This window comes from Glycine soja, chromosome 3, assembly GCF_004193775.1.
Source record: "Glycine soja cultivar W05 chromosome 3, ASM419377v2, whole genome shotgun sequence".
Lineage (NCBI taxonomy): Eukaryota > Viridiplantae > Streptophyta > Magnoliopsida > Fabales > Fabaceae > Glycine > Glycine soja.
Genome location: NC_041004.1, coordinates 978,606 through 1,000,068, shown reverse-complemented (window position 1 = coordinate 1,000,068; position 21,463 = coordinate 978,606). Strand labels below are relative to the sequence as shown.

General features: G+C 33.9%; 2 protein-coding genes and 1 pseudogene across 3 annotated transcripts; 1 reads left to right on the top strand and 2 right to left on the bottom strand.

The window, feature by feature from the left end:
• Positions 1 to 7,418: 7,418 nt before the first annotated feature.
• LOC114405752 (putative ripening-related protein 1) lies at positions 7,419 to 14,538 on the top strand. Its single transcript, XM_028368233.1, has 2 exons — positions 7,419 to 8,006; positions 13,854 to 14,538. Exons 1-2 carry the CDS (start codon positions 7,450 to 7,452, stop codon positions 14,338 to 14,340), a joined length of 1,044 nt encoding a protein of 347 aa, XP_028224034.1. The 5' UTR covers positions 7,419 to 7,449; the 3' UTR covers positions 14,341 to 14,538.
• Positions 14,539 to 15,404: 866 nt separating this feature from the next.
• On the bottom strand, positions 15,405 to 17,299 carry LOC114405610 (annotated as a pseudogene). The gene is made up of 3 exons (XR_003665279.1): positions 17,112 to 17,299; positions 16,546 to 16,615; positions 15,405 to 16,466 (listed from the first exon to the last, which is right to left on the bottom strand). The product of XR_003665279.1 is annotated as an FT-interacting protein 7-like (transcript).
• Positions 17,300 to 17,929: 630 nt separating this feature from the next.
• Positions 17,930 to 18,687, bottom strand: LOC114405750 (putative ripening-related protein 1). The gene has a single exon (XM_028368232.1). It carries the CDS (start codon positions 18,654 to 18,656, stop codon positions 18,090 to 18,092), a length of 567 nt encoding a protein of 188 aa, XP_028224033.1. The 5' UTR covers positions 18,657 to 18,687; the 3' UTR covers positions 17,930 to 18,089.
• Positions 18,688 to 21,463: the final 2,776 nt, after the last annotated feature.

Sequence of the window (21,463 nt, the reverse complement as noted above, 5' to 3'; positions counted from 1 at the left end):
TTTAAATTAAACATTGATGTTCCTTTTGTTCATGAATCTGTTTGTATGGCCTCGTGTAGTTCTATAACTAATATGACAAAATCAGAAATTTGGCATGCTAGATTAGGACATGTTCATTACAAAAGATTAAAAGATATGTCAAAAACAAGTATGATTCCTCCTTTTGATATGAACATTGAAAAATGCAAAACTTGCATGTTGACCAAGATCACTAGGAAACCTTTTAAGGATGTTAAAAGTGAGACTAAAGTCTTAGACCTTATTCATAGTAATTTGTGTGATTTGCATGCTACTCCATCATTAGGTCATAAAAAATATCTTGTTACTTTTATTGATGATGCATCAAGGTATTATTATGTATATTTATTAAATACAAAAGATGAAGCTCTTGATAAATTTAAAATTTATAAGAAAGAGGTAGAACTTCATCAAAATGGGCTAATCAAAACTCTTCGTACGGATAGGGGAGGTGAGTATTATGATCCGGTTTATTTTCAATCTACTGGAATAATACATCAAACTACAGCTCCCTATACACCACAACAGAATGGTGTAGCCGAAAGGAAGAATAGAACCTTGAAAGAAATGGTGAATTCCATGTTATCCTATTCGGGTTTAAGTGAAGGATTTTGGGGTGAGGCTATGTTGACAGCCTGTTACTTGTTGAACCGAATTCCTAACAAAAGGAATAAGGTTACCCCATATGAACTTTGGCACAAAAAGACACCAAATTTGAGTTATCTCAAAATTTGGGGATGTAGGGCTGTAGTCAGGCTTACAGAACCTAAAAGGAAAATCATAGGTGAAAGAGGTATAGATTGCATATTTATTGGATATGCTGAACATTCTAAAGTATATAGATTCTATGTGCTAGAATCTAATGATTCTGTTGCTGTGAACTCGGTTATAGAGTCACGGGATGCTATCTTTGATGAACAAAGGTTTACATCTATACCTAGGCCAAAGGACATGAATTCCATGTCGAAAGTCTCAGTTAATATTGAGGATATACCTTTAACTAGTACTGAAATTAGAAAGAGTACGAGAGTAAGAAAAGCTAAGTCATTTGGTGATGACTTTCAACTCTATTTGGTTGAAGGGTCAAGGAATGATATTGAATTTCAATATCAATATTGCCTTAATGTTGAGGAAGACCCAAAGACTTTTAGTGAAGCAATGGCTTCAAGGGATGCTGTATTCTGGAAAGAAGCAATCCAAAGTGAGATGGATTCCATCATGCAAAATAATACATGGAAATTGGTTGACTTACCTCCTGGATGTAAGCCATTAGGATGTAAGATGATCTTTAGGAGAAAGATGAAAGTGGATGGTACTGTTGACAAGTACAAAGCCAGATTGGTTATCCAAGGCTTTAGGCAAAAGGAGGGTATTGATTTTTTCGATACATATGCTCCTGTTGCTAGGATATCCACTATTAGACTGTTGTTAGCACTTGCTGCTATCCACAATCTGATGATTCACCAAATGGATGTGAAAACTGCATTCTTAAATGGTGAATTGGATGAAGAGATATACATGAAACAACCTGAAGGGTTTGTTATGCCAGGAAATGAAAATAAGGTGTGTAAACTGATGAAATCTCTTTATGGCTTGAAACAAGCGCCTAAGCAATGGCATCAAAAATTTGATGAGGTTGTGTTGTCTAGTGGTTTTGTTATAAACCAAGCAGATAAATGTCTATACAGCAAGTTTGATACTCATGGCAAAGGAGTTATCATTTGTCTGTATGTAGGCGACATGTTGATCTTTGGTACCGACCAAGATCAAGTTGATGAAACTAAGGCATTTTTGTCTTCTAAGTTTGATATGAAAGATATGGGGGAGGCGGATGTGATCTGAGGAATAAAGATCAAACGTGGAAACAATGGTATTTTCATCTCTCAATCACATTATATTGAGAAGATATTGGAGAAATTTAATTTTAAAGATTGTTCTCCGGTAAGTACTCCCATTGATCCTAACCTGAAGCTATTACCTAATAAAGGTGTAGCAGTGTCTCAACTTGAATACTCAAGGGCGATAGGATCACTCATGTATGCAATGATTAGTACTAGGCCTGATATAGCTTATGCTGTTGCTAAACTCAGTAGGTTTACAAGTAATCCTAGTTCTCATCATTGGCAAGCTATGAATAGAGTATTCAAGTACTTAAAGGGAACCATTGACTATGGTTTGACATATACTGGATTTCCTTCGGTTATTGAAGGTTACTCTGATGCAAGTTGGATAACCAATATGGAGGATTATTCATCCACAAGTGGTTGGGTATTCCTCCTTGGAGGAGGTGCTATCTCTTGGGCATCCAAGAAACAGACCTGCATTACAAATTCAATAATGGAATCTGAATTTGTAGCTTTAGCAGCAGCTGGTAAAGAAGCTGAGTGGCTAAGAAATCTAATCTATGAGATTCCATTGTGGCCCAAACCTATACCTCCCATGTCTATCAGGTGTGATAGTCAGGCAACTTTGGCTAAGGCATATAGTCAAGTGTATAATGGGAAGTCTAGACACTTGGGTGTTAGACACAACATGGTTCGGGAGTTAATCATGCATGGTGTGATATCAGTGGAGTTTGTGAGAACTCAGCATAATTTGGCCGATCATTTAACCAAAGGGTTAAGTAGAGATCTCGTAAAAAGGTCGGCTGTGGGATTAGGATTAAAGTCCATCTGAAATCTCTTATGTTAAGATACCCAATTCCCATCTAATATGACATTAGGTGCTGAATTCAATGTGGAAAGCTTAACATGTAGAGATTGGAACACATCATCGAAAGTATCCCAAAAGGAATGTGTTCGGTTCTGTAAGTTAAGGAGGTTGAAGTATAACTTCTCAATGGTTCTTTTGAAAAATTGCATTTACAGGTGCAAGAAAGAAAAGGACTACCTATATAAGCATGAAGTTTAGCCGCTTCAAGAAGCTGGGACTTGGCTTTGATATGCTTATGAAGGATAGGGACACAGGCTAGTAAAACTAGTGTCGAGCAAGAGTAATGTTATAAACTATTGTGCAGATTATCTTCATGTATTCATTATGAATAGAAAGGGTTCAATCCTTAGTGACACCCTGATATTCGAATATTTGAAACGTGTAATTTGCTAAGATGAAATTCAATCGTCACGATATTTCATCTATGCAGTAGTTTGTTGTATGTTATGACTTTGGTGATTTGATCGGTAATTACACTAAAATGGGGGAGGTTTGTTGGACATTTTAGTGTAATTGATCTCTTTATTATGTTAAAATAAGAGTGCACGCTTGTTTTAATGTAATAACGAGATGTTCGGTTTAGGCAAAGGTTGGAAGTTACATGGAAGTTACTAAAACTTCCATCAACGGTTGGAAGTTACTAAAACTTCCATCAACGGAAATTTTTAAAAATAAATAACTTCCATCAACCGCCAAAAACCACCTGTTCTTTGATTATAAATAATCATCCTGGTTCAGAAAGCACAACATGTGAAAAACTCACAAGACCAAAACAAAACTCTTGAATTATAATCTTCTGATTTTATCCGATTGAACAATTTTGGTTGAACCCCGAAATTTGATTCAATCTGAAAGTGTTTATACACGACTTCAGATTTATCCAGGATTATCTCGATTTTCAAAATTAACCAACACTCCCTGTATCACGATATGAATGTGAGATTAGAGTGAATGAATATGTGTGAATGATCTTGTGAGAAACTCTTCTCCAGTGTACGTGAGTGCGAGTGTGTGATTTATTTCTCTCTCTCTCTATTTTTCTTCCGCTGCGAGTGTGTTTTTATCTCAGTGTTAACATTCATGATCTAGTTATAAAAGGTGATCATGATTATGATTTTATCTCAGACCATATGGAGAATCGTTGTTGGCCTAACATTGTTAAAGCCAAAGTTTATATAACAGTGTATCATCGCACCAAGAAGAATCGTTGTTGGCCAAACATTGTTTGTACCATATTCTCCAGAGGGACTGCATAACGTTGAATTTCTGTCATTGGGTGATTTTTGGGAAGAAGAGATGTACCCTTCTATTAATATTGATCTTCCAAATTTTGAGAATTTAGTTGAGCTATGACTTTTTCCTAAAAATTCAGACTCCTTATTTAAGGAACTTCCTGCAAAGTGTCCTAAGCTTCAAGTTCTTCAAGTTAACATCATGAATGACCACCGGAACTGCATTAATCAGAGATGTCGATATCATATTGCTGGAGGAGTAAGGAAGCACAACCTATCAGTTGTTCCTTTTTTACCTAAAACAATCATTCTTGGAAAATGCCTTAGTAAGAAGACCAATTCTTTAAGAGATATTATTAAGTTGTTCTTTGTTATGTTTTCTGTTTAAGAGCAACAATTTTAGGAAGTTTTTGTTTTATTTTCAGTTATGTTTTAGCTCTAACCAACTTGTAATTGGTGATCTAGTTTTTAAAACATATGTTTCCCTTACGTATAACAACACTGATATATTCTCAGAACGAGTTCTTATTACTTTTGTTTCCACTCTGCTTCTGATTTTCCTAGTTCTAGTGTTTGAGCTTTAACTCCATTAGTTCTATTGTGTCATTTTTTTTTATTTGGATTGAATTTTACATGTAATTAGACTTTATCTAAAATATATACAAAATCTGCTAAAAAAGGAATGTGGTACCTATATAATCCACAGTTGCTTTTGTAACTGTGATCATGTTCGTAGCAGAGTTATAACTCTTAAATAAGAAGGTATTCAAATACACAGGTCCATGCGGCATGAGTGAGTACCAAGAGAGATGTATCTTAGTGTTAATATCTCTTTATGTATCCCCTTCTTTTTTTTATTTGTAAGAATTGAACATGGTACCAAAGAGTTTACAACACTCACACATCTTATTCAACCAACTAAGCTAGACCCCTTAGTTTATGTATCCCCTTCTCATACTCTAAAACATAGATGAGAGAGCCTTACTGGGAGTTGCCAATTAATCGTATTTTGGAAAGTCACTGTAGGGTATCACATATATCTTAAATTTGTTAATTGCTGAAAATGTTAAAGAAAGCACTCATAATTTCACTAGGAGAAAGGGGAGAATTTGCTGTGTCACGCATGGAGAAATTATATATCATGGACAACTAGGTGAGTACTTGCTAACAGCTTACCACTTCCCAGGATAATGGGTTAACGGCGTTGACGGAACCATCTGAATTTTAAAATCAAGCTTCATCAGTTCAGTTTAACTGCATATTTCGTGATTGTATTATTTCAAATTATATTGACTGCAACACAAAGCAAAATCTGCAACACTGGAAACAACGATCGAGAGCCACCGCTTCATTTCCATTCAAAATTTGATATATTTAAGGCTTTTTTTGTACCAAAAGTGTGGTTTTTGAATTTGATAGTCATATTCTTGTGTTTGGAATGAAAGTAATCGGCTAATTGGTTACTGTATGTGTTTTTGTGCTGTGGTTATGCAGAACCATCTTGTAAATTGGCATATAGGTGATAAGTCGATGTATCTTAGCAGCAACCATTTAGTTTGTCGTTCTAGATGAATTTATCAGCATCACAACACTACAATTTATACAAAGGGAAGAAACAGGAAGTGTAATAGCTGATATTCACACGAGCTTGGCGATGAAAGGAATAGTCCAGATTGATGCTTGGCTGTCCATACATTTGATGATGAAGCAGTTACTTTGGAAGTTTTAAATTTGACATCAATCCGTAAAACTATTTGCAGATTTGGTGTTTGTATATCTAATATCAATTCCGTTTAAAACGTTCCGTTACGCTGCTTTTAACCTAGATGTCCATCATGTGTCGTGCTTAAATTGGCCAGGACCATGATATAATTTCTCCAAGTATAGGTAGTGGCTTTGAAATTTTACTCCATAAATTCCATAGTGTTATTTATATTTGATTTGGATCAGATTTTACCTGTGATTATAATTTATCTAAAAAATATATAAAATCTGCAAGAGAAGAATGTGGTTTATTCTATGTAATCAACTTCTTGGTGTTGCTTGTGTAACTGCAATTCGTGTTCATGGTTGCATAATATAATAACTCTTTAATCAGAAGATGTTCAAATACTAGTTCCATGCAGCACACGTGAAGACCTGAAGTGATTTATCTTGTTAAGATTCTGTTCTCACACTGCAGAACATTGATGGAAGTCTTATGAGGATTTGTCAATTAATTGGAGTTTGGAAAGTCACTTTGGATTTCTACACTACAAAGATTCATTTGTTAATTTGGGATAGCTTAAGAATTATATTCATAGGGAAGTTAAAATTAATGTTGTTTCTGGAAATTAAGATTCTGTTCTGGTTGCTATAAGCTTTTTTTTTTTTTTTTTTGTCTCCAGAGTTAATGGGAGCATGTACATAGCTCTTTAAGCTTATCCATAAATGCAACTTATGACTGTGCTATCCATGTTACTTAAATACAATTTAATCTAGTATTCTGCTAAAAAGAAAACAAGAAAAAACCACACAGAAACTAACTGCAGTACTTGGCTATTCTAGTTTCAGATTTTCAGTTAGAAGTATCTACATCTATTATTGCCTGCCTTCCTTGTTCGTATTTCCTAGGAACCTTCAAAATTTTTCTTTTTTTGAATTAACTGATATCGAATTTTGTAATTAAGGAACAAAATTGATGCTAGTTTTCATACAGAACTAAAAATTTGATTTCACCTGTATTTTGGGACTAAAGTGTTTGTTTAATTTTTTTTTTCTCCGATTTCATATCTGATTAATTGGCAACCCAATATAATTCCAATTTTCATATCTAATAATATAGTTAAAAAATGTAAAACAATACCGGGTAAAGGTATATATATTGATTTTTAAATCAACCTTGGCTTCCACAATATTTGGCCAACTATAAAAAATTATTAGATAATCAAATAGATGCCATATTCCACAATATTTGGCCAACTATAAAAAATTATTAAATAATCAAATAGATGCCATATCAGATGGTTCAACGACTGTGGAAAGCCAAGTGACAAAATAGAGGCCTTTAGCTTCAATTTTCAAATATCACCACTTGCTAGCTAATCCTTTAAATATTAAGAACCAGAGAAATATTTCCTGTCATAGCTAGAAGCCAAGAACTCGATAAGTGAAACTTTCATGTCAAACCTGGATCAAATAAACTGACGCAAGAAAGCAAGGAAACTTACTTTAAAGGACGTACAGGGAACGCCAATATTGCAAATAAATATATATAGTTATATAGTATTAAGGCATGGAAGCATGCATTGGATGCTAGTACAATATACAGTGGTCCTTTTCTAGCACAATCCAGCAGTAACGAAACTCATCTTTCCAAAATAAATTTAAAACAATTAAAAAAGAAGATTATGAAAGAGTACTACACCTATAAATTACCATCTAAATGTCACCCTTTTCAGCAAGCACACAGCAAAAAACAACATAGAAAAGAGAGAACATATACAAAATGAAGATGTCTAACTCAATAGCATCCTTTGTTCTGCTGCTCATTCTCATTTCAACAAATTGTTTGTGTTCAGCACAACAGTGTCGTCCAAGTGGGAGAATCATGGGAAAGAAGCCTCCTCCTGGAGAATGCAACAAAGAGAATGATTCAGATTGTTGTGTGCAAGGCAAGGCGTACACAACATACAAGTGTTCGCCAGCAGTTTCAAGGCACACAAAGGCTGAACTCACTCTGAATAGTTTTGAAAAGGGTGGAGATGGAGGTGGCCCTTCAGAATGTGACAACCAGTACCATTCCGATGACACACCGGTAGTCGCACTCTCCACCGGATGGTTCAACGACAGGAGTAGGTGCCTCCACAACATCACCATCAGTGGAAATGGCAAAAGCGTGGTGGCTATGGTGGTCGACGAGTGTGACTCAACCATGGGATGTGATGAAGACCATGATTATCAACCACCTTGTTCCAACAACATTGTTGATGCCTCCAAGGCTGTCTGGAAAGCCTTAGGTGTGCCTCACAATCAGTGGGGTGGATTAGAAATTACATGGTCTGATGCTTAATCTAATTAATGCTACTATACTAGTACATGCCTGCCTTCTATCTAGCTATTCTCCATGTGTTGTGTTGGTTAATTAATTTGTCTAGTGTGTCATGTAAAAATTGTTGTATGTATATATATACCTTTATATGGTATTGTTATACATTTTCAACTATATTATCTTTAGATATCAAATTTGGAAGTGTTTGGTTGCCTATTAATCAAAAAGGAAATAATAGGATAATTATTCAAGTGAACTTAGGGGACAAAAAAAATTAAACAAACATTATAGTCCCAAAATATAGGTTAAACTAAATTTTTAGTATTGTACGAAAATCGGCATCAATTTAGTTGGATAAAAACAAAATGTGATATCAATTCAGAGAAAATAAAAGATAATTTTGAATGTTCCAATATCAACTAGGAACAAGAAAGGCAGGCAAATAATAGATATTTGTTAGTAAAAATCTGAAACAGGAATAGCTAAGAATTGCAGTTAGTATTAGTGTGCTTTTTTCCAACGGAATACTAGATTAAATTGCATTTAAGCAACATCGCCAACCAGTCACAAATGTGTATAGGTACACTTTCTTTTCTTTGAAGCTTTTTTCCATCATTCTCTAAGAGTTCCCAAAATTGGTCATTTCCGACATATTTTAGTTAATTACAGAGAAAGTGTTAGTAAAATAGTTTCGTTAGCATTTCCCTTAATATTTTCTCTGTCAAACTTAAGGTTTCCATAGTCTGCGCCTCTGACATTTTAAAGAGCTACTTACATGCTATGTTCTGGTGACAAAAAGCAAGCTTAAACCAACCAAAACAGAGTCTTAATTTTGAGAAACATTGTTCACTTCAACTTCCGTGTGAATATTATTATAATTCTAAAGCTAAGCCTTTCGTCCAAAAAAACTAAGGAATCTTTTTGCTGAATCAATCATAGTAATCCAATTAATTGACAACTCCTCATAAGACTTAAGCTTCGATCAATGTTCTGTAGTGTGAGAAGATGATTAATTTGTGAAACAACAGATATTAACACTAAGATGATTCGTGCTGCATGGACCTGTGTATTTGAAAACCTTCCAATTATGCTGCCATGAACATGGTACTGCAGTTTCTCAAAAGCAACAGCAACCAGTTTATTACATACTTACATAGAATGGACCACATGCTTTTTTTTAACAGATTTTATATATTTTATAGATAAATTCTTATTACATGTAAAATCCAATCCAATTCAAACATAAATAACACAATGGAATTTATGGAGTGAAAGCTCAAAGCCGCTACCTACACTTGAGTCTAACAATATTAGAACGAGGGAAATAAGAAGAAAGCTTATACTTATGGTCTGGGTAAACTTCTTCAGAAACATTTTTAAGAGAAAAAAAAAATAATGAGATGAACTTCTCTATAAGATAAAATGAGTTTTCCATTAATTAATTTGTAAAGCTCTTTTATATAATTTTTCTAAAAAATAAGAAGACATCTACAAATTAACTAATAATTAACTAATGGAGAACTTATTTTAATTTATGAAGAAACTCAATTCATTTTTTTCTTCTTACTAGGCATTTTCCAAAGAGGAAGAATTGATAGGTTATGCATGATATTAACTTGAAGAACCTCAAACTTGGGACACTTTGAAGGAAGTTCAAAAAGTAAGGAATCATCCCTTTTAAGAAAAATCCTTAGCTGAACTAAATTCTTAAACAGTGGAAGATCAGGAGTGGAAGCAGCGTCCATCTCATCCCTAATATAATTCAAAGACAGAAATTCGACGTTACGTAGCCCTTGAAGAATGGCGGAAAGAATCTGTTTCACTTCAAAATACAGTGTCATATAAGCCTTGACTCTCACAATGTTTGGCCAACGATGAGTTTCCAAGTAATCCGAGATAAAATCATATCCACGATGATCATCACTTTGTATAGTGAGCCAGTTGCAGTGGAAGACTTTGATGTCTCGAGAGTTAATGCTACGCACAACTCGTTGAAATGATACATGTACCGTTCCTGCACAAGCTTGCTGATATTGGTGGTGGAGAGGCATGTGATTACGCATAGGCGCAAAGTCGTGGCGTAAAAGTACTAGTTTGTGATTAACTATCAATTAAAAACTTCAAATCAATAATCTCATAATTGTATAAGTACTAGTTTGTGTTCAAAATCAAACATAGACTTGCCATTTTGGAATTGTAATCTGTTACCATTTAAGGACATTGACCTATTGATCGTTTCTATCGTTTCAATAGTACGTACCCTGTACAAAATGAATGATAATTAAGAAAAATATTTATATATAAACTAAGAGAGAGAGAGAGAGAACTAATATTCATATGTAGTTATCAATTTCTAGATGCTGTATTTGTCATTTTGGCTTTACATGCACGGTCGTGTGTTAAACTTTTTCTTTGACCAACTAATTGTCCTATAGTATTGTGGTGGATATGTTTGTTATCTCATAGCCATTGATTTACTTGATGCGGAAATTTCTATATATACCCTTTAAGGACAAACAAATTAAGCACTCACAAGTACAAGAACAACAAGAGGCACAAACAAATTAAGGAGCATAAACAGAATGAAGAGCACTAGTCTTTCCCCAAAAGCATGTTCTTGTGTACTAGTTTTTCTCCTACTATCAAATTGCATGTATTCCAAAGCACAACAATGCCATCCAAGTGGAAGAATCAAAGGGAAAGAGGCCCCTCCAGGACAATGCAACAAAGAAATTAAATGATTCTGATTGCTGTGAACAAGGCAGGATGTACAAAACAGAGACTAGTCACACAAAGGCTTACCTAACCCTAAACAGCTTCGAGAAGAATGGAGATGGAGGTGGCCCTTCAGACTGCGACAACCAGTACCATTCCGACAACATGCCGGTAGTTGCACTCTCCACTGGATGGTTCAACCACTAGAGCAGGAGCCACAAGAAGATCACCATGGTGGTTGATCAGTGTGACTCAACCAAGGGTTGTGATGCAGATCATGACTATCAACCTCCTTGTGCTAACAACATTGTTGATGCATCAAAGGCTGTGTGGGAAGCCTTGGTCTGATGCTTAATTCAATTCATTAATACTATTAGTGTGTATGTATATATGTCTTCTTCCTGTTCTATAAATGTTTCTTAATTATGTGTGTGGAAGAGTACGTATAGTTTTATATTTGTATTGATATTATTCATCTTGAAATATATACTTTAATTTTAGTTGTTTAAAATTCATTCATTCTACTATTTAACTATGCAATGATTTTTTTTTACAGAGATTTAACTATGCAAAGCTAAAAGATATATTATAACAACAAATCGAGTTAACTCGATCTTGTCCTATGTATTGTTGAGTCTTAATAAAAAATTCAAGTAAATGATTCTATCAAAATTTCAGATCATATAAGGATACAAATCAACATTGCTTAAAGTGACATATCATAGTCATGCTCAAGTGTTGTGGGTGAATATTTATTATAGTTTTTTATTATGAGATTTTTTTTGTCATATTGAAGAATTTAATTTTCTTTTATTTTAAAAATTATGTTGTTTTGTGTTTTTTATATATTATTTATAAATTTTATTCATGATTATATTAAATTATATTTTTATATATGCATTTATTTTTTAAAAATTTTAATAGAGTAATTGTACCTTAGATTTTATAAAAATCTAGCATTTTGTGCCCATAGTAGATAGTACTCCTACCTAGTACTGGTACCTTACATGTATCCTACTTACATGTTAGATTAGTGAAATTTTGATTTCAATTGAGTGTATGAATTAATTGATGCGAGATTATTTTAATTTAATTTATTGTCTATATAGTCTTATCTAATTCAAAACTTCTACAATAAAACATATTTGTGATTTAGACAAAGAAAAAACAAACCAACCTGTTATTGTTAAATTTTATTATATGGTTTGGAATAATAAGGATGACCTAAGTACGGCTTTGCCTTGTATTGTTCGCATAGCTAGTGCCAAATCCTGTTTCATTAACTTCCATATGGAAGATGCCATTAACACTAATTTTCACACACCATACGAATAATATATAGGAATATTGCTGTGATCTTGCTATTATTTTTTGGAATAGAAAACCGATTATTGAATGCTCGTAGACACATAATTCACTATTAATTAAGGTCATCTACGCTGCGCATGACATTGTCTCCATGGTTTATAATCCATGTGAAAAGAAAAACAATGAGCATATAAAAGACAATGACAAACGTAAGTGTGGTGATTGTTTCCTTAATTTGGAAAAATAGCGAAGCCAGTTTCTTGCTAGGGAAACAACCATTGGCCTGCATTTGCATGTATCATATATAAGCTAGATTCTCTTGTAGACAAATTCTGCCCACAGAATCATCGAATCTCATTCGAGGCTTGAGATGGTTCGAGTAAATTATCCAATTTGTAAATTTGCATTGCCCCAACATGCGTACAGGAATATTGCTTAAATTATTAGTTTCATTAAATATTGGAAGGCTAGTAAAACAGAATTTGAATCCTTGTGTATATTTTAGGTTTTAGTCTGATGACTTAATTAATTTTTAAAAGTTTTACTTTAATTTTTTATAGTATCTCTCTTAGACTAAATTGATCATTCCCCCAATATTTAATATTAATGATATCAATTTTGATCGATGGTGCTGTCTGGTAAACCATTTGGTCAAGCAGTTACTTCTACCCATAGGTGTTTAGCCAAACAACACTTTGTAGTTAATCTTTTGGGGCCTTTCCATCCAACAAAAAAGTGGTGAATTTGATGTTGCCGTCTTCTATTACAAAATGCCAATTACTGCATTTCAAGTTTCAACCGTATGGATCCGAATCCTAAGTTCCTAATATCTGTATTCAATTTGGAGAAGTAACATAAAATATTTACTATATAGGAACATGGGTGGCTGTGTTATTAACGTTGGGAACAAAAAAAATCGACTTCTGATCTACTAATTCTAATCTGAACACAATATTTGTGAAGAATATGAGGATCAATAAATAGATCATAAGTCAGGATGGTTCTATTATATTATGCTGATGACTATGCATCATATTATCATTTTGCCAAATAATTTGTCGGATCGGAACATGTGTTCAAGGTCAAGCGAACACTTAATTGATTTATTAATTACTTCCATTAAATATTACAGAAAAAATCTTTGAATCTTAATGTGCCAAATGGGGCCCTCCATAGAGAAATACTACAAATTAAAATTAAGATTAGCACCAGGAGATAGAATTAAGAATGTAATCTTCTCTTTTCGCCCTTAATTATAAGATTTTTTTTAATCTGATTCGCGTCTCTTAAAAATGATTAATTTAATAAATTACATTAAATGTGTTAATTATTTATACTATTATTTTTTTTATAAAAAAAAAATCTATTCACTTAATTGATTCTCATTAATGTTTTGAGAGAATAATTAAGAGTGCTTAGGAGAAAAAATAATTAATATATATTAAAAAATAATCTTATAAAAGGAAAAAAATTAAATTTTTGAAAAGGGTGTCATAATTAGGAACCGAGAGAATATATGGGGGAAAAACTAAATTTCATTTGATATAAGACATAATCATGAGCGTTGAATACGTGGTGACATTTTAACAATGTTCATTGGATTGTAAATGAAAAATGAACTTGTTATAGAATGTCTTATTTGACAAGGAGATTATGTCATTTGAGCTTGGTATCTCTATAAATACCCATGCTGATTATACTCTCTAATTACACAACATCATTGAGAGATAAAATTAGAAGAGAACGATGAAGTTCAAAATTTGTACAACTTCTTTTCAAACCATTCTCTTTCTTCTAATTCTTGTAGCCAGTTTCTGGCTAATAAGCATTGCAGGTGCTAACTGCAGGCCAAGTGGAAGGCTAAGGGGAAAAAAGCCTCCTTCAGGAAAATGCAACAGAGAGAATGAGTCTGAGTGTTGCAAAAAGGGAAAAGTTTACCACACATTCAAGTGTTCCCCACCTATCTCTCATCACACAAAAGCAATTCTAACACTAAATAGCTTTGAGAAAGGTGGAGATGGAGGTGGCCCTTCAGAGTGTGACAACAAGTTTTACTCAGACAACACTCCAGTAGTGGCATTATCAACTGGATGGTTCAATGACAAAAAGAGGTGTCATAACAATATCACAATCTTTGGAAAGGGAAGAAGGGTCCATGCCATGGTGGTTGATGAGTGTGATTCCAAAAGAGGGTGTGATGCTGAGCATGATTTTCTGCCTCCATGCCCCAACAATGTTGTTGATGCCTCTAAGGCTGTTTGGAAGGCTTTGGGTGTGCCAAAACGTGACTGGGGTGAATCAGACATACACTGGTCCGATGCATGATACACAATTAGATGTAAAGTAAAGCTTAATAACTTAATAAGGATGTGATCATACATCTCTGTCACGCAAGAGAAGACTACTTGTACAATAATAAGGGGGGACCTCAAACCCAGACATAAAAAAAAAGTGTTGAATCTTGTGTTGATTCAATCTTATGTGTTTCGAGTTTACATTAATAAATTTGTCCTTGTTGTTTTACTCTTCCCTAAATGATTTTAAAAAACTTGGTTGATAAGAAAAATTGATTTTATCGAAATGTTTTATGTTGAGTTCTTAAGTAAAACATGCAAATGTAGTTGTAATTTTTGTAAATAAAAAAATGAAAAGAAAAATATTGATAATAAGAGAAAAATTGTGTTGATACGAAAATAAAAAAATGAAATTTTAAAACGTCAAATAATAGATTAAGGGTTGTTCAAATTGATAGTGGCCGGATTCACATTAATGTGTTAAGTCCGAAAAAGGGAAAAGATTAATGTTGAATTTAAGTGAGAGGGTCATTGAGTAAAAATAAAAAGGTTGAATAACATATAAGTTATATGATTAATTGGATAATAAAAGGAGAAAAAAGAACAGAAAGGTTAGGGGTTTGATTCCCCCGCTTGTAACGCCTCTGATTATCCATTTTTTGATAACTTTGACTCTACAACACTTCAAATCCCCCCATTTTACCCATAGGATTTCCCAACGGTTACAATTTTAATAATTTCATATTTTATTGTACACATGCATGTGTACACTTCCTTTACACTTTGTGAACACACATGTACATGTTAAGTTTGTTAAAGAATTGATCAAAAGATTCAAAACCCACCTGCTAGTTTGTAAATTAATTGAAATCAGGGAGATATGAAATCGCAATGTAATTCTATAGCATCCTCATGTTAACAAGAAAATACTCACACACTTTGGTATTTCTTTTAAGATTGATTAGTAAAAATATTTAGAAAGAAATTTTCATATAATTACAATACTCATCTCTAAATATTATACCCTCATTTTTTAAGGAGTGACAAATTGAGCCCAAAGATCATTTCAATACTCCTCTTAGAAATACAATTTTCTTAGTCACTTAAGAGCTTAGACAGATCATTTAACATAGTCACGAGCCATTCAAGCATAGAACATAAGTTCACAAACGCTGATTAACATGAAAACTACATTGGAGTTTTACCACACTAAGTATACAGTTGCATCAACAGTCAACACTCAATAAACCAACACAAAGTGAGATAGCTCCAATGATTCTACAACCACTGCCAAAAACTAATGCCAGATTCAAACACTGGCAGCAGCAGATAAGTTTTCAAGATTCAAGAACACACCAAGAGTGTCCATTTACAGCATGCTGTCTGTGAGAGAAGGCAACCTGCGGAAGAAATTAACCGGAGCAGGCGGCACCTTGCTTCGAAGCATGGGGTGCCTCATCAAGTAGAATCCAGTCAGAAGAATAGGCAGCTGGAAGGGTGTGACATACAACGCAATAGCAGCCACGAAGCAAAATACCATGAACATGGCAGTGGCACGAGGATCACGCCAGTTCACAAGAGCTTGGATCCTCTCTCCTTGAGTAGCTAAATCTCCAACAACACTCTGGATCCTCCCAGCCACACTTCTTAACCGATCGTACCTCCAACGTAGAATGTCGGGGCTCTTTGAGGTGGGGAATGTGTCAAATTCCTCATCAAGCTCATCCGGGGTCACCCTTTCTGCATAGGAGAGTCTGATGTTCATGTGAGGAGGCCACCTTGGCCGGAACCTCCAATTCCACATGCCGATGACAAACATGTATAGAAACACGGTTGGCAGTATAAGTTCAGGGAAACACACAAGCATCAGAAAAAGAATGTGCACCAGCACTGTTGTTATAGGATGCTTCCATGTGGAAACTTCCCCTAACCATCTTACAACTGAGAGAATTCCAGAAAACACTGTCATCGGACTGTAGAAGTTCGCCTCATACTCCAGAGATGAGAATCTGTGTCACACATGTATTCAACTACCTCCTTTCTAAGCGAGGGTTCCACCCTACTAAGTCGAGCAGCAACAACATTGACCGCTTCGTGTGACAGATAAACACTCGTTGTAAACTCAACACTCAAGTTTTTGTAAAATTTCACTTCATCCTAGGCAGAGAAACTCAAATCAAATAACTGCTGGTAAGAAAACCAAAGCCGAAAGCTCGTCCACAATATAAAATAAAACTTCCATGATCAACACAAAGCCATCATTTGTAAATATCCAGGATCCAGGGTTAAAAATGTATAAGCCATTCCTTTCCAATCAACAGCATTAAAACAAGTATCAGGTTCAGTAAAAAAAGGAAGCAAGTGTCAGGTGACAGTCACGCAACCAGAACTTCGTTAATGAGAAAAAAAAGGTTCAGTTATAAGTGAACCACACTTTATAAAAACAGTTTGATTTGAACTGAACCAGTTTTTAAAAACAGTTCAGTTCTTTTTTTAGAACCAGTTTGGTCCTAAACTGGTTCGGTTTGGTTCAGTCCTAAAATAGTTTGGTTCGAACCGGTTATTTTGCACACCTCTTAAACAATTAAACTTGTTTGATTACTTATACCCACATTTCTTATTACCTCACACATGCACTTAGTCAAATGGCAATACTTTATGAAGTTATCAATACCATGATTGATTAATTACAAAGACACATGAAAGAAACAGGGACTGACGGAGATGGAGGATATGGTAAAGGTACTGTCCTGAAGATGGATCATTAATAAAGGAGATTTTTCTTACACTTTTCGTCATGACGGGGAGCGTTGGCGGGAGATCAGGGTATCCAGTTTCAGGCTAATGAGATCTAATTTGAAGAGCATGGAAGCGTGGAGCGTGTCTAAATGAAGGTGAGATGCATGGAGATCAGAATCCACTGCAGTGAGGTTGGCCATGGCTGCCTCGAGCCGGTCCAGGCTGGCGTCAAAAGGTTCGGCATCTGCCATTGAAGAGCGGCAGAGAAGGGCAGGTCGGACCAATTGATACGAACTGAAATTAAGCTACTCTATGCTAAGCTACACTAAGCTGGTATTTCATAATTCTTCTCTTCTTCTTTACTTCTGGTGGAGTACATTATTTATAATATGAGACTAGGTCCAAGTGCTGTTGCACGGTAGGTAAAATAGAATAACCAAATGGGTGGGGTAGTGGGATAGAATTCTGTTATAACAGATTCTGGTAGGTTCATATGGCACTTGTTCTCTTGAGCCTACTATATGCTTGTGTAGTATTGCTATCACATTGCAGCAAGCATATGATGATGTTAATTTCCTGAGTGGTTCACGGCTTTTCGTTGTAGTGCTGGGAATAATTTGCATGAATGTTTAGTGTCAGATTTTTAATCTAGTATTCTGCTGAAAAAAAGAGAAGAAAACACTGATAGTAACTCCATGTTCTTGGCTATCCTAGTTTCAGATTTTTAATCAGATTTTCTTAGAATACTAAAAATTTGGTTTTACCTATATTTTGGGACTAAAATGTTTGTTTAATTTTTTGTACCCTAATCCACTTGAACAATTATCCTCCGATCGAGTTCCTTTTTGATTAATTGGCAGCCCTAATTTATAACAATATAGTTGAAAATGTATAACAATATCATATATATATATATATATATATGACAATACATACAACAATTTTTACATGACACACTAGACAAATTAATTAACCAACACAACACATGGAGAATAGCTAGATAGAAGGCAGGCATGTACTAGTAGAGTAGCATTAATTAGATTAAGCATCAGACCATGTAATTTCTAATCCACCCCACTGATTGTGAGGCACACCTAAGGCTTTCCAGACAGCCTTGGAGGCATCAACAATGTTGTTGGAACAAGGTGGTTGATAATCATGGTCTTCATCACATCCCATGGTCGAGTCACACTCGTCGACCACCATAGCCACCACGCTTTTGCCATTTCCACTGATGGTGATGTTGTGGAGGCACCTACTCCTGTCGTTGAACCATCCGGTGGAGAGTGCGACTACCGGTGTGTCATCGGAATGGTACTGGTTGTCACATTCTGAAGGGCCACCTCCATCTCCACCCTTTTCAAAACTATTCAGAGTGAGTTCAGCCTTTGTGTGCCTTGAAACTGCTGGCGAACATTTGTATGTTGTGTACGCCTTGCCTTGCACACAACAATCTGAATCATTCTCTTTGTTGCATTCTCCAGGAGGAGGCTTCTTTCCCATGATTCTCCCACTTGGACGACACTGCTGTGCTTCAGAACACAAACAATTTTTTGAAATGAGAATCAGCAACAGAACAAAGGATGCTATTGAGTTAGAAACCTTCATTTTGTATATGTTCTCTCTTTTCTACGTTGTTTTTTGCTGTGTGCTTGCTGAAAAGGGTGACATTTAGATGGTAATTTATAGTTGTAAATGTGTAATTTTTTTTTTCTCAATCTTTGTCTTTTGTTTATTTTAGAACTAGGAGTTTCGTCACTGATGGATTTTGCTAGAAAAGGACCACAATAGTACTATAGCATCCAATTCAAGCTTCCACGCCTCAATACTATATTGAATTGTTGTAACGAAAATTACATATATATTAAAATTAGTAAATTTATTTGTATTAATGGGAGTCCCTGTACGTGCCGTCGAAAGTAAATTTCATTGCTTTCATGCAACAATTTATTTGGTCCAAGTTTGACATCAAAATCTAATTTATCGAGTTCTAAGCTTCTAGCTATGACATGGATCATATCACTCGTCCTTAAAGGATTAGCTAGCAAGTTTTGATATTTCAAAGTTTAAGCTAAAGGCCTCTATTTTGTCACTTGGCTTTCCATAGGTTTTACCTTAGGTTCAACCTATGTGGGCTGCGGGTTTAATTAAGAATTTAAGGTGAATCATTAGTATTAAATTATTTCTGCAGTTTTAATAATACCGTACATATTAGACTATGCTTTTTCTTGATTTTCTAAGTTCATAATTGACTACTAAATTGTTAATTTATACTACCAACTATTATTAATTTAACCTTTTATTGAATTATAAATTTTAGCATGCTATTCTTTGTAATCAATAACAGAAATATGGATATAATTTTCAATTTTTTTTATCTCACTCTTTAAATGCCTATTTAGTTTTTTTAAAAATAAATTAAAACAAACAATTCCTGCATATATATGCTTATCAATGATCACGTTCAGAAAATACTATAAAGATGTAAAATTTTGTTTTCTGGGGAAAGGTATATAAAGGTTGATTAAGAATGTTATTGATAAAGACTTAAACACTATTGATAAAGTTATATAAAGTATTTTCATAACTAAAACTTTTAATTTTTTTTTTCAAAATTGTAATGGGTTAATAGAAATACGTAACTGAAAATTTAAGGGAAGGCTTGATTGGAAAAAATATGGTTTAAAAATTGCCAGAATTAATTCAAGCAAAAACAAAAAAAAATCAAATCTTGACTTCTTTCCATCATCAAATATCAACAGAATATCCACTCAATTTTTTTTCACGGCAATTAAGAACACAAGAGCCACCCAGATTGTTATTGAGCTAAATTTCTAAACTTTCGGAAACTCCTTTTAACAAATCAATACAAAAATGACCAGAAACACATTCTTCATTTTCCTAACTTTGGGACACATGCCCGTATTGACAAAAAATCAACAGATCCATGATTCGTAATACCCAATTTTAAACAGCCAGAAATTGTAGTTTAATTATCTAAATGAATACCGACTGTTTTTAAACAATAAAAAATTAATTTTGAAATTTTTAACTGACACGTTATCATTTAACAATTGATCACAGAGATTCAAAATATATTTTTTTTAAGGTTAAGGTGCAACATTAATGTAACTTCTTGTGTCAACTGATGTGATCTGTTTCTCAACTTTTTCAAAATCTTCAATGGTTTGGTCTTCAAGAAATATCACATCTTTTCTTTTGCTAATTTTCTTACCAATTGGATCCAATCAAACTCTTCATGAACTTAACCTAGGAAGACACATTATTTGGATCTCTCATCAAGCTAGGACTAGGACCTCTCATATCTTGGAATGTGAACTAAAGTACTGCAGCCAAATACTCTCAAATGACTATAATTAAGAAACAGTGGCACAAAAGGAGAAAAAAAAAAATCAAACTCGCTGTAGTTGTCATTGCTTAAAGGATTTGGATAGTTTTGCATGAAAGATCATACACCTGATTTTTATCATTGATGGTACATTGTTACGATTCATTCTCTCTACAATTCCATTATAACTCGATGTCAATGGAATTGTCTTCTCAAGCTTGTTTTCCTATGTTCTTTGTAATACTCTTCAAACAACCCCTGTATTCGGTCAATTTTTAATTATGTCCTTTCTTATATTATGAAGCATTAATTACCTCTAGAGAGGCTTGTGAAACAGTACTTGCCTTGAGTGATGAGAATATTGGCTAGGAAGAGGGAGTACAATGACCTTAGAATACTCAATACTTAATTGTATCATTGATTCAAAATCATTTTTTTATAATTTAAATTGAAATCATTTAATTACCTCTAGAGAGGCTTGTGAAACAGTACTTGCCTTGAGTGATGAGAATATTGGCTAGGAAAAGAGAGTACAATGACCTTAGAATACTCAATACTTAATTGTATCATTGATTCAAAATCATTTTTTTATAATTTAAATTGAAATCATTTTTTCTTTGAAATAAAATTTAAACTTAAATAAAATAACGAAATTTTAAATATATTTTTAGTCATTATAATTTTTTATTTTATTTTTAATCCTTCCAAATTATGTTTATTTTTTTTAGTCTTTAAAACATTTTAATTAGTGTTTGAATAGTAAAAAAATTATTTAAAGCACTATATAATTTATAAGAACTAAAAATAAAAAAAATGTACAAGCATGAAAAAAAAAATACTAAATTTTATGGACTAAATAAAAGATTTAAGCCAATAAAAAAATGATAATTTTAAATTTTTTGGTATACCAATTATTGCTTAAAAAAAGGGTATATCAATGAATAGAGTTGTAAATTTATGATCATTACATATCACTTACAAATTTTTAGACCTAATCCACGTAGGGTTACAAGATTGAAATTCAAAGTCATCACTTTCTGCTGGTTTATCCACAATTGTCACCTTG